Source organism: Lactuca saligna, chromosome 1 (assembly GCF_052625555.1).
Source record: "Lactuca saligna cultivar CGN05327 chromosome 1, ASM5262555v1, whole genome shotgun sequence".
Taxonomy (NCBI): Eukaryota; Viridiplantae; Streptophyta; class Magnoliopsida; order Asterales; family Asteraceae; genus Lactuca; species Lactuca saligna.
This window is the reverse complement of record NC_136417.1, coordinates 78,846,341-78,860,454: the sequence shown is the minus strand read 5'-3', so window position 1 is coordinate 78,860,454 and position 14,114 is coordinate 78,846,341. Positions and strand designations below refer to the sequence as shown.

The 14,114-nt window shown below is 33.4% G+C and overlaps 1 protein-coding gene across 1 annotated transcript; it reads left to right on the top strand.

The window, feature by feature from the left end:
- The first annotated feature begins 12,677 nt into the window (after nucleotides 1–12,677).
- LOC145008940 (uncharacterized) lies at nucleotides 12,678–13,692 on the top strand. The gene is made up of 3 exons (XM_078967577.1): nucleotides 12,678–13,005; nucleotides 13,102–13,202; nucleotides 13,285–13,692. Exons 1-3 carry the CDS (start codon nucleotides 12,678–12,680, stop codon nucleotides 13,690–13,692), a joined length of 837 nt encoding a protein of 278 aa, XP_078823703.1.
- Nucleotides 13,693–14,114: the final 422 nt, after the last annotated feature.

Genomic DNA, 14,114 nt, shown 5'->3' with positions numbered 1-14,114 from the left:
AATTATTTTCTCGCTTTTCATCATCTTTTCCCTTTCCTACCCCCACCGAGAGACTGATCAATGATGCTCCAATTCCGACGTCATCATTCAAATCCGCCTCCGTCAGTGTTGACATCAACCTCAACTACATTCGTCAACCAACAATGTTTCAAAACCACCTTCGTTAACCCCAACCTACTGTAACACCCCAACATTTTATCAACCAAAATCATCATGCTGGTTGTACTGATGTCATGACTTATAGTTATAAAAACATATGGTTTTAAAAAGCCTTCACAATTTATTAGAGTTTATAATTCATTAATGTTACCAAAATATAAAGTTTATATATAAAATGCAAGCCTAGGGATTTCATTCGAACTGTTGGCTGCTTGGCTTAATATCCCCTCACGTAATCTTTTCTAATGTTTCTCGTAGAAAAATATTGACAATGTTTCCGTAAGGAAATCTATAACAAACTTCCTGACAAAACTATATAACAATATTCCTGTAGAAATATTGGGGTAGGATTCTCATATCCATATTCGCTATAAGAATCACATATTCATATTCCCGAAGGAATCATATAACATTGTTCCCATTGGAATCCTTCATCATAAACCCCATTGTTAGAAATTAATCCTTTTTCTAACAAAGTCACAACATCTTCAATAATTTCCTTGCTAAAGAGTAACCATCGTCAACAAACCCATAAACAACCATTTTATAAGATAATAAACCCTTTCTGGATAATTTCCTTGCTATAGATTAACCCTTCTAAGCAAAGCCATACACAAAAACGTTATCAGAAAGTAACCCTTTCTGGATAATTTTCTTGCTAAAGAGTAACCCTTCTCAACAGAGCCATACAAAATCACTTTATCAAAATGTAACAATTTCTGAATAATTTCCTTGCTAAAAAGTAACCCCTCTAAGCAAAACTATACACAATCACTTTATCAGAAAGTAAACCATGTTGAATAATTTCCTTTCTAAAGATTAGACCCTCTCAACAAAGCCATAAACAATTCATTATATCATGTTACGAGGACCTTTAAACAATAATCATGTAAAAACACTATATTGACTTTTCTCGTTCCTCGGGAAAAAAGATCCTTAAAAAATACACATGCATCCATAGAGTTTGACATGTGTACCAATGTGTCAAACGTTTTGCCACTTATCTCATGTTCGCGCCACACATACCTTGATATCACATCGAAAATTCTGCCACAAATCCTATCTCTTGCTAAATGCCACGTACTGGTGACACATGCTATCACCTTTGTGCTGCAACAATATTTTATTCACATCATGATTTGTAAGTCCCAAAATTGCTTGTGTATCAGTCAGATCCGCTTGATGGTGTGAAATCTCAATCAAGCGGATGATATAAGATCAAAATAGAAGAGAAGGAGAAGAATAATAATATGAATCTTGTATGATTTGATTAGAATGAAGTTCCCTTACACAAGATTCACACACTTATGCTCCTTTTTCTCTCTCTCTCTCTCTCTCTCTCTCTCTCTCTCTCCTCTCTTGGCTGTACAGTCTCTCACACACACTCTGACATCTACTGACACTATTTATAGAGATCAGAGACTACAAACATGTTTACAACCATAAACCTACGGTTGTTTTTAGTCCTAGACCGAAAACTATAATTGCCTAGAAAAGAAAAGTATAAACCATATTTTTGACCCAACAATCTTCCCTTTGTTTTATAGCTTTCTTTTCTTTTGACCCAACAAACACCCCCTAAAAATGTAGCTGACTTTTCTTGTCAATCTTCACTTAGAGCTTGGCTTCAGCCTTTATCTTTGACTTCTTCACAGCTTCAAGATGAACTTGATGAATCTTCAATAAATGACTTCATCTTAAGCAGTTGGGCTTTTCTTCAAGATTTGACATTGAACGCACATTGGGTGAGGAGGCTTGATGTAGAGATTCTTGAAAGATAGTTTTTTTCAGCTTGGGAATCTTTAGAGAGAACAAATCTTCTAGATCACTTCAGTAGGTTCATAGATAGCAACAGACTGATTGAGGAGGCTTCAATGCACCCCGTCACATAATCTTCAAGAACAACTTCACCTTGCTTCTGGGGTTGAAAGATTGAATTTGAAAGAATAGTCTTCATTTCTTGCTCCTTCGAATGAGAATTCTTCGATGATCATGGATGAAGCCTTGGCTTAGAAAATCTCGATACAGTCTCCATGAGTCTCATCTATATTTGAATTCACTTTTCAAGACAAAGCTAAAATAAAATAAAAAACTTAGCACACAATATTTTTGGAATTTTCATATTTTCTGAAAAATAAAACAGAAACAAAAATATTTTTGGATTTTTTTATTTTTTATATTTTTCTAAACAAGAAATAAAACAGAAATAACACTATTTTTGGCTTTTTGATTTTTTTTGATTTTTTTTTTTTGATTTTTAAAATTTTAATTCTCCCCTTAAATTTATGCATAGAGGAAAACTATGAAAAAATTTAATAAAAACAAAAATATTTGCGATCAAAGTTATCCGGCAATCTAATATTGTTTATCAGTACACGCCTGCATGTCTGGATCTGGTCAATCACCGGTATTGTGATCCACTTAAGCACAAAGGATGTTGACAAATTTGATAGATCATAAGTGACAAGTCATTGTGATCTATATTCTTAAATGGACATTTAGCTGATAGACAACCTATTAAATAGTTCAATTTTAGATGTAGTAGAACGTGTTTCCTACTTACCGATATACCCTGATAATCAAGAACTTCCAAAGAACTCCATGCTTTAGGTGAGTATTCAATCATTAAGAAAGAAGTCAGATATAGAAGTGCATATGTTGTATCCCAAGTCGGATGTCTTCCAGTCACACGGAGGGAACAATATATGACTAACATAGATATGGGTTAAAGAGGTAGTAGAGTGCATATGATGTGTCCTAGTGTCACACCCCGCTAAAGCAGAAACACGAGGCATGACAGTATAAAGGGTTTCATAGCAAAAGTTAAAAGACAACACCAACCATAGTATGAAAAATCATTACAAATTTACAATAAGTTTGCACAACTTTTTAAAAGAAATTACAAAGTATTTAAAAGTCAACACATGTAAATGCTCTTACAATTGTTGTGTCTCTACTTGCCTCTTACTAGATGATTCCTGAAAAAGCATGTAAAGCGAGCGTCAACTATAAAAATAGTTGAGTACTCACAGATTAAAAATAATATTGGTTTCAAGAATCAAATTAAAAGTTTTGATAAAAGTTTCCATAAATGAAAGTATATTCTTAAAATGAATTTTCAAGAATCGAAATAATATTCGTTGTTATAAGGAGCAAACAATTTCATTGCTAAAACAAGTATACAAGTCTTTGGTAATAAACGTTCATTGATATAATGAGAAACAAAGTTTGTTACTATAATAAGTATAAAAAGTTTCGTTGCTAAAATAAGTATACAAATGTCGTTGCTAACATGAGAATACAAGTTTCATATGTGCAGAAAGATTCGTATGTGCATCAAGTTTCCATTGGTGAGTTCACAACCCAAGCCTAATGACCGAATCATGCCCTATTGACTACTATGTGTATCGCAAATATAGTGTATAAAATGGTAAAATGCACTCAAGCTAATCGTGCGAGTGAGGAGTTGTCTACCTCCTGATAGCGCTATCCATAATAACCATAGGCTCAAAAGAGTTAATGAGTTGTGTCTAGAGATTTCAGGGACTTAACCGCGATACAATCCTCATGAATTAAAGTAACATACACATACATACGAAATATAGTAACCAAGTTTCATATGAGTAAAAATAAATACAACGAAACATAAATAGTTTAGGACATGCTTTTCAACCCCAAAACATTTAAAACCAAAAATAGGGGAGTGGTGAATACTCACAATATGCATTGAGATGTTGTAAATGGTGCCTTCAACTATGATCTACTTGCACCACTATCAATTCCTACACGATGCTACACACTAATGAGTCTCTAATACAAAGCTAACACTAGTATACTTGCTACTACAATAGAATTATGCCAATATTGTGTCAAAATTTAATATTGATAAGTTACAAACATTTTTTTTGAAATGGTGAAGTTTTATAACTCATGTGATTAAGACAATTTCAGATATTAATTTCCCAGATTTTTGTAATAAAAATTGAGGGTATTTCAACACATTTAAATTTGTTTTAAGCTCTTAAAAAGCCAAAATATTATCAAACAGTTTCCAAAAATTCTCAAACTTTGTATTTTCATTCTAAACACAGTAGAGGGATTCCATAAATTTTCCATTGAATTTCTTATATTATTAACTATTTTTCAAAAATTTTAAGCCTTCATAACAATATAAATTTGTGAAAAATAGAATCCAGATGATAAAAATTCCCAAACTTTTTATAATACTGTCATTAGACATACTTAAGTTGAGAAAAATATGAAAACGGATTTCCAAGCTATTTAACACAATTTTATGATTTTTGAGCATTTATTCTAATAAAAATTGAAATAAATAGAAAACAGTTTCCAAAATTGCCCACAAATTTTTGTATTATTGTTATAAAAAATTATTAAGCTGAGAAAAAAAAAATATAAAAATGGATTTCCAAACTGTTTAACTGAATTTTATGATTTTTGTGCATTTATTCTAATAAAAATTTGAATAAATATAAAACTATTTCCAAAATTACCCAAACCTCTTGTAACACTGTTATTATACAAATAGAAGCTGTAAAAAATATAAAAGATATATTTCAATTAGTTTTGCTATTTTTCTTTGTTTTATTCACTTGAATAATCATTAATTGATGAATAACTATTAAACAGTTAAAGTAAATTTCAAAATTTTTTGTAAACTTTATTTACAGTGTAAATAATCTGGGAAAAATCCCAATGGTGATTTTTATATAGTGTAATCCAATTTTGTGGATTTAAATGTACTTAATCTTAGAAAATAGGAAAAAAAATAGTATACTAAATATAAAACTCATCAAAATTTTATTTAGTGTTCTACTCTATTTTAAGGTCTTCTGGTAAATTTTCATGAATTTTGGATGAGTAAAAATATTTTTCCCATTATTAGTCCATTATAAAGACAAAAATCGGGGAAAAATAGTAATGCATTCTGAAAAATTCTGAAAATATTTTTCTGAGTCTTCCACATAGGGTAGGAGCTGCGAAAATTATTATATAGACTTTTAAAATTTGTTAAAGTGGTTTTATGATTTATTTGAACTAAACAAAACGAAAATTCAAAACCATACCAAACAGTACCAAAAATCGATGAAACTCATTGAGATGTCATCATTTACCTTAGGGGTCATCCACTAATTTACCTAGGATTTATAAACCCCATAAAGTATTTTATATGAATTATTGCCCTAATTTATTGCAATAAATATAATAATTCAAGAAAAATGAATTATTTTCTGAAAAATTGTATAACATCTCATTTTGTTGGTGGAATAACGAAAAAAAATTGGATTTGATCAGAAAACGTGTTTTAGATATTTTGTTTGGGAATAAATCCTTTATAAACCCATTTGAAAGCTTTTTAACAACATACTTTATGATCAAGCCTCCAAGCTTGAAGATCATCACATTCATGTTGGTTTTTGGGTTAAATACTACCTTCAACATCATAAAAATCATGGTTATAAACATGCATGTGAATAATTCATCCATAGAATGGTGGAGAAGAAGAAGATATGCAAGAAAACTTGAGATTTTGAAGGAAGATTGAAGGATTTTCGTGATTACCTTGAAGAACAACCCTAGATGATGAAGATTTAAAGTTTAAGGTGTGTTTTTGGCTTCATTTTCTAAAAAGAAGTGGCTATAGAGAGGGGAAGAGAGAAAATGGTGTTAGGGATTTAAAGAATGAGAGAGAAAAGTGAAGAAGATGGAGTGTGGGGAAGAGAAAATCATTCAAACTTTGGGGAAATGGTGTGTTAGTGAGGATGCATGAATTTATGAGGGAGGAGAGAGGATATTAAATTTGCCTTCCATTAATTTTATAAACTTCTCAATTCTTTTATAAAAATTTCTCCAAATTTTATAAAATGTGTATTTTAAGTAAGATTTGTTAATAACTCTTGAGTTTTTAGCTTGTGGAATAAGGTTAAATATCAATGACCTAAATCTTATTTTTCTTTAAAGATTTTCATAATTTTAACTATTATAAGATAATATTATAAGGTTCATAATTATTTTTATGGAGTTTTTAAGGTTAAAGTTTATAGATATGAGTTTTTATGGCTTTTAGGGTTTTAGAGTTTAATAAATCATTGGATATTAAAATAAATAGAATATTTGAGACTTTAAATTATCTTATGATATTATAACTCTTTTATAGTTATAAATAATGTTTGCAATTTATTTTTATCGGTTTATTGGCATTCTATGTAGTGATTCTGAGATTTAAGCGAAATTGAGGAATCAAGTATACTAGGCCTAGTCTTCAACTTTGACTTAAGTTTCTATGAGACTTTGACCTAATTTATACTTCTAGGTCAAGCGCATGATGTGTGTATATGATTCATGAAAAGGCGTTCGAGTCATAGAGTGATCCAAATATGGATAGTCACTACAACTCAGTAGATGTAGAATTCACATATCAATGTGAAATCTAAGCACATTATCCATTGTTTCTAATTATTTCCAAGTTTCTAGTAGGTTATAACTTAGCTTCTAGTTACTAAGTCTAGTATTTGTTGTGCCTATATGTGAAACTAAGTTTAGTAAAATCTAGAACCGACTCGAATTTTGAAGGTTGTCACACCTAGGTCGGATTTTCCGATCACACAGAAGGGACAACATATGGCTAACAGATAGAAAGAATTTCATAGATATGTATATGCATAGAGATAGAGTTGCATATGTTGCATTCCAGGTCGGATATGTTCCAATCACACAAAGGAAGCAACATATGACTGGCAGATAGAAAGCAAGAAAATAATTTCCTACAAACCTATTTTATCAGAACCCCCTAGCTGCCCTATCAATACCAAAATTAACGACATGAGTCCATACATCAAGGAAATGTTGATCCACAGTTCTAGATAATTAAATTTTAGTGTATCTCGCAGGTTCCTATATTTATCTTACTACTCAATCTACCCGAGCATCGTATTGTCAGTCCAAATGAAACTATCTAAGTCCATATTGTAGTTCTTTCATTTGTCAATCTAAGTCTAGTCCTTCTGAATCCTTTGTGCCTACAAGTACATTGAACACAGAGTCTAGACAATCCAGCTTTAGTTCATTACACAAATTTTATATTTCCCTTTAGCACTAGACTTCATATCACTTCCTAATTAATAAAACTAACGGAAGACTATAAGAAAATAAAATATTATCTTTAAAACGAATCAATGTAAGAAAAACTCAAGAGTATTGAGAAGAAAACTCAAACCTTAAGTCACCGAGTGAATTTGCATCCACGCATAATCTCATAACAGATCCGAAATTCTTCACATCGTTAAGCGCAAAACCCCATGTGTGATGCTTTCCTTTCTTCCCTTCCCGCAAAGGACACATACTCTCAAACAAAGTTCTGAATATTGTACATTTAAGAGATGTCCCCTATCATGTGCCTCAAACAACCACTACCAACAAACCGAAATATGAGGATATGCCTCCATAGCTTGTTCAGTACAGAGCAGGATCAATTAGTCTTTGGAACCCAGTCCATTTTGAAACTAGGTCGACCTTTGTCATCCTTGCAGGGTACTCTCTCCCATGAAAAATCCTGCTTATTATAAACAGAAGATGTAGTAATCTTAGAATCATTATAAGATTTGGGAGATTGAACCTTCGGAACCCATCTATAGTCGGGTTTAACCCATTTCTTGTTTAAGCGGATGGGTGTCTCAACACTTGATTTTGAACTTGAAGCCGATCGCCGAGATGACTTTGAGCTAACTGATCTTGGTTTCACTGGAGCATCTCTTCGATTAGACTTCTTAGCCGACATGCCCTTCTTACACTTGGGAGTTGGATTCTTGGCCTTGTGGGTTTGATTCTTAGCCTTCTGCGCGTTCCAGTCACCATTGTGTGATTGTGACATCGAATGATTTCTTTTGAAGAATCTCCCACTTTGCGCATTCTGCCAACCTTGTGCGTAGTAGGGAATGTACGCGTGATTTGGACAATTTCTGGCAATGTGTCCAGGTGTTCCATAGTGAAAAAAATGTCTTTTTCTTCACTTACAGCAAGCCATCGGTTTCGCTTGTTTTGGTGGCATGTATTTCTCAACAGCAGGTTGATCAGAAGAAACTGAGTTCAAAGCAACAGATTCAAAGTTCAAGGAGTCATTGGTTTGTTCAATGGTGTTCTCCTTGTTCTCATATTCCGCTACTTCACCTGCACAGAAAGTAGAAAAATCAATATCTTTCATTTCAACACCCTCAGTTGGCCCTGATTGTTCAGTCTTAACTGAGGCTGGTGCAGGGGGTTAGCTATACTTAAGGTGTGATTTATTTTCTATTTCTTCCTTAGTCAGAGGGGTGAAAGTGTAAGTATGATTGAAAGGAGGAGGAACACTCTCATACCCTAGACCATTTTGTTGGTTATCTTTAAATTTCAAACAATTGCCAATCATGGACACAACTACCTCACTTGACACGTCAAACTTCTTAAAGTTAAATTCAACATCTTTATATTTTGCTTTTAATGCATCAAGTTCGACAGTCACAACATCAAAATCTTTCTTAAGATATTTATAATGAACACACTTGTCACTGTATTCTGCCTGTAATTTCTTATAATCATTTGTCTTGGTCTCTAATTGATCTTTCAATGGTTTCTAGCATTTCCTAAGTTGGTACCATCCGTATTTTAGTTCCTCATTCTCTCTACATAGTAATTCGTAATGCACACATAAACTCTCCAAGGAAATTTCGTTGACTTTGATTTTTGAAGAACTCATTATTTACCAAAAATGCCACTTCACTTGAAAACTCAAAAGTCAAATTTAAAAATCAAACTTAAAAGTCAAACATAAAAGTTAAACCAAAAAGCTAAATTTGAAAATTTTAAAGTTAAAAGAGAAAGTCAAAGTTTAAAGTCAAAGGTCAAACTTGAAGGTCAAAGTCAAAATTTAAGGTTAAAAGTCAAAAATTAAAAACTAACATTTTTGGTTGAAAATGGATTTGAAAATTTTGAAAAATTGATTTTTGGGCAAAATATGTCAAAATTGTGAAATTAAGAAGAAGCAGTGAAGCCTTAAGATTTAAAAACGAAAGTTGATTAACAAGTTCGTTGCTAGATCAAGTGGAAGAGGCGTTTGTTGATGACACAAGGGACCCGGGTTCGATCCTTGGCAATTCCCAAAACGTTTCCCCCCTTTTTTTAAAGCAAACAAGCTGCTAAGTTCGAAGCCAAGAACGATGACCGTGAACGTCGAGCGTAAACTCGAGGGCCGCAAACTATTGAGCCGTAAACGTCCGAGAAACCCTAGCTGCAAACGCTTCTTCGGCCGAGAACCCTTCAATGGCCGTAAACGCTTCGCAGATTATGTGAAAACAACGTTTTTCACCCCTTTTTGCTCCAAAACTTGATCAAAAACTCGTTTTTATCAAAAAACATGAAGAATGACCCCCCCTCCCATTTTTTAGAGATCTATCCAAAAACAAAAAATCCCTCAAAAATAAGATCAAATACGCTCCATATCTGGCCAAAATGATTGATACAATCCAAGCTCTGATACCACTTTTAAGTCTCAAATCTGTTTGTGTATCAATCAGATACGCTTGATGGTGCGTAATCTCAATCAAGCGGATGATGCCAGATCAAAATAGAAGAAAAGGAGAAGAAGAATAATATGAATATTGTATGATTTGATTAGAATGAATTTCCCTTACATAAGATTCACACACTTATACTTCTCTCTCTCTCTCTGTGTCTCTCTCTCTCTCTCTCTCTCTCTCTCTCTCTCTTTCTCTCTCTCTCTCTCCTCTCTTGGCCGTACAGTCACTCACACACACTTTGATATCTATGGACACTATTTATAGAGAACAGAGGCTGCAAACACTTTTACAACCGTAAACCCAAGGCTGTTTTCGGTCCTAGACCGAAAACTACAATTGCCTAGAAAAGTAAAGTATAAACCATATTTTTGACGCAACATGATTTATCCTTTACCATGCGTCACAATTACGTGACACATGTTCATTACTTGAAAAATGTAGGTGCGTCCCGACTTTAACCTATCACGCCGAGTTTCTCATTTTCGATTTATTGACTTTTCTTTACATGCTATATCAAAAACGACCTCTTATACAGTGAATGAAGTATGTTCAATACTTAAATTTTTGGTCATTACACTAACTTTAACAGACCGTAAGGTAGTGCTCCAATTTTTTTTAGCAAACTTTGACCTTTTGCAATCTCCTTCATCCCGTGGCGTTTCCTTCCTCCAGTCAATGTCTTAATCTCCACTTTTTCCTTTTTTCCCTCACTGATGCCTCCTTACACTTTCATGATTTCATCTGATGTAATGTATTTTGTATCGACTTATCATTTTGCATATGTGGGTACTAATCTTTTTCCCTTTCCTATTCATTAGTATAATGTTTTGATTTTAATTCGAGAAAGGGTTTCCTTAATTTTAAAGAAGCCTCACTAGCAATGCTAATTCGAGTTTCGTTTATGTTCTAGATTACTTGGACGAGTCAAAACATTTATAGATTTTCCAATTTGTGGAATTCTAAATTGATTTCTATTACTAAGATACTCACATCGATTCTTATTGTATAAAAAAGGTGATTATCTTGTCTTTTTAGTTGAACAATTGCTCAACGATTCCACTTTAGAGGTTGTCAGTGACACCATGATCAATTGCACTTCTCATATGGATTCTAAAACTCCTTTCACTCCTACGAAAATGGTGGAATGATGAAGGGAAAATCACCATTGAGTTTCATGTTATTGTTTTTTTCCTAGATCGTGTTCTTATGGTTGAGTTTCTTTTGGTCAATAGATTTACTAATATAAAATTTAATTTACAACTTGATCTAATGGATTCACTTTTGGGGTTTCTTCATTTTTTTAATTTCTAGATTTCATGTTTATTATATTCCAAAAACAGTAGCCAGAACATATCAGTCATGGTGGACAGTGATGGACAATGGTGATTGTGTAAGTGGTGGTGGTAGATGATGGAAGTAGGGAGAGGAAAAAGGGTGAGTATGGTGGGGTCATTTTTAGTTTAATAATAATATAAAGATTAGTATAAATTGTAATTTTGTATAAAAGGGATAAATTATAATAATAAGGGTATAAAAATCATTTTACATTTGTTAGAGACTAAATATGCAAGTACTTGAAATCGCAAGGACCATCTGTGTAATAAATAACGTTAAGGACCAAAACCAAGAATCTAGAAAACCACAGGACCATTTATCTAAGAGAATTTGACTTATTAAGGTAATTAAGTATTTCAAATGTTCATATATGGGTAATATTGTTTTTTTGTACTCATTTACCGAACTAACTTTTTTCATCCGTTAAAAAATAACCAACATTACCGGCTATCACCTGTTTTAGCCGGTAACATTGATTTAGGTCGGTTGAAAACATTATGTGGAATCTTACGTGGCCATTACACCCCTTTCTCATTTAATTAGGGTTCGTCATCGCCAGCTAACACACCTCGATTACCTTCTTCTGTGAGAAATCAATCGATACATCAAATCGACGATTAGGGCTTGGAATTGAAGTTGGAATTGAAGTCGACTGCTAGCATGTCATCCTCATCTACAGGTATGTATGTATCTATAGATTTTCATTACAATGGATTCTTTTCGCCAAACCCATTGGTGTACTTAGACCCTGTAAAAACAAATGTACGTGATGTGAATTTTTAGGGATTTACGTATAAAGAGTCTCTTTTGTGGCTTACGAAATTAACCAATGGAGCCGGTGATAATGTCTACTACTGTATGAGAAAGGAAAGCTTGTGTGAGGGTATTAGAAGAATTGACAGTGATGCTGATTATTAGGAGTTTGTGGAAACTGTTTATAGTCTGGAGAGTGATAGTCTTGAGAGTGAGTTAGATGTGTACATTGACCACCGAAATGAACCAATTCTTTATTGGGCTAATAACGAGTTCTTAGAAGATGGTAAAGGGTATGAGTCGGATGAGTTGGATGAAGAGGATGAGAAGGATTCTGAAGTTTCAATGACAATGGAATATGAACATGAATGGGATGATGAAGATGAACATAGTTTTGATAAAATTGTTGGAGAACCATTCTTGGACAAACTTTCAGGGCATATTAGTGATGATGATGAAGAGGAAGAAAACAATGGGAAGCTTAAGGATGTTGTGTTCCCTATCCATAATGAGAATCAAGAATAGGAGCAAATGGTGCCAGTTTTAGGTATGAAGTTTTCTAATCCATTAGAATTGAAGTTGTGTATCACCAACTATGCAGTAAAAAATGGATATGATTTATGGTATGAGAAAAGTGATCATGAAAGGTTATTGGTAAAATGTTGTAAAGGTAAGACAAATAAACAGGGTAAAGGTTGTCCCTTTAGGTTGTAGGCAACCTGGATGAGTAGTGAAAAATCATTCCAGATTAAATCTCTGAATGATATGCGTAATTGTGCAAGAGTGTTCAAATTTGGGTCCATTGTTACCCATAAATGGATTGAAAAGCATTTCATGAATCATATACTTTAGAAACCAAAGATGAGTATCATAAAGTTGAAAGCTAAAGTCAGTAAGAAATTTAATTTGATTGCAAGTGTTGGTCAATGCAGAAATGCAAGGAAGTATGCATTTCAGGAGATAGAGGGTACTTTGAAAGAGCATTATGTAAAAACATGGAGCTATGGAGAAGAGATAAGAAGGACTAACCCTGGATCAACAGTGAAGATGGATGTAGATGTCATGCCTGATGGAACCACATATTTCTCAAAGTTTTATGTATGTTTCAAGGGATTGAAGGATGGATGGATTGAAGGTTGTAGGAGGGTAATTGGACTAGATGGTTGCTTCCTAAAGGGCATATGCAGAGGTCAGTTGCTCTCTGTTATAGGTAGAGATGCAAATAACCATATATATATATATATATATATATATATATATCCCATTGCTTGGGCTGTTGTATCAGTGGAAAGTAAAGAAACATGGAAGTGGTTTATTGACCTTCTAATTGAGGACCTTGGAATGGAAGTTGGGCATGGACTAACCTTGATATCAGACCAACACAAAGTAATCAATTTCTATTATTTTCATCTTTATTTTAGCTTATGTTATGTTTTTGTTGTTTAAATTTTATGTCTATTGCTAACAGGGATTACTTGAGGCTGTGAAGGAAAGGGTCCCAGCAGCAGAGCATATGCAATGTGCTAGGAACATATGTGCTAACTTCCTGAAAAGGTTTAAGGGCCAAGTGTTTAGAAAGCTTTTCTGGTATGCTGATGTAGCTACTACCCCTGCAAAATTTGAACAACACATGAATGGCATCAAAAAATTAGAGCCACTAGCTTATGACCATTTGATGGAAAGGGACCCTAAAACATGGAGTAAAGCATTTTTTCAGACTGATAGGGCTTGTGATGCATATGAAAATGGTATATCTGAGAGTTTCAACTCTGTGATTGAAGTTGCCAGGAAGAGACCACTAATCACCATGTTAGAAGAAATTCGAATTTATGTGATGGAGAGGCTTTATAGACAAAAGATTAAGGGGAAATCTTAGGATTTAACCATATGTCCTACCATTAGGCTGAAGTGGTCCAAGCTTAAGGATCTTCAAAGGTAAGTGCTTAAAATTTTTTGTCCTTATATATGTTTATCTTTAAACATGTTTGTCCTTATATATGTTTGTCTTTAAACATGTTTGTCCTTATATATGTTTGTCTTTAAACATGTGTATATGGACAAGTTTTGGAAAGTAATACCATCTGGTTATCAACAATATGAAGTCAGACTTGGGTTTGATGCATATGTTGTGGATATTGGTAGCAGGACATGTGCCTGCAGAACTTGGCAGTTAACAGGTTACCCTTGTGTGCATGGGTATGCTTGCATTGCAAGCCTCAACAAGGATGTAGAGGAGTATGTGTCACCATGGTTTACTATATTAATGTACCTAAACTGTTACAGATATACCATTAACCC

Coding starts and splice junctions, on each gene's coding strand:
- LOC145008940 (XM_078967577.1), top strand. CDS start 12,678: ATGAGTATCATAAAGTTGAAAGCTAAAGTCAGTAAGAAATTTAATTTG. Junction 13,006..13,101: donor CCTAAAGGGCATATGCAGAG/GTCAGTTGCTCT, acceptor CTGTTGTATCAG/TGGAAAGTAAAGAAACATGG. Junction 13,203..13,284: donor TGATATCAGACCAACACAAA/GTAATCAATTTC, acceptor TATTGCTAACAG/GGATTACTTGAGGCTGTGAA.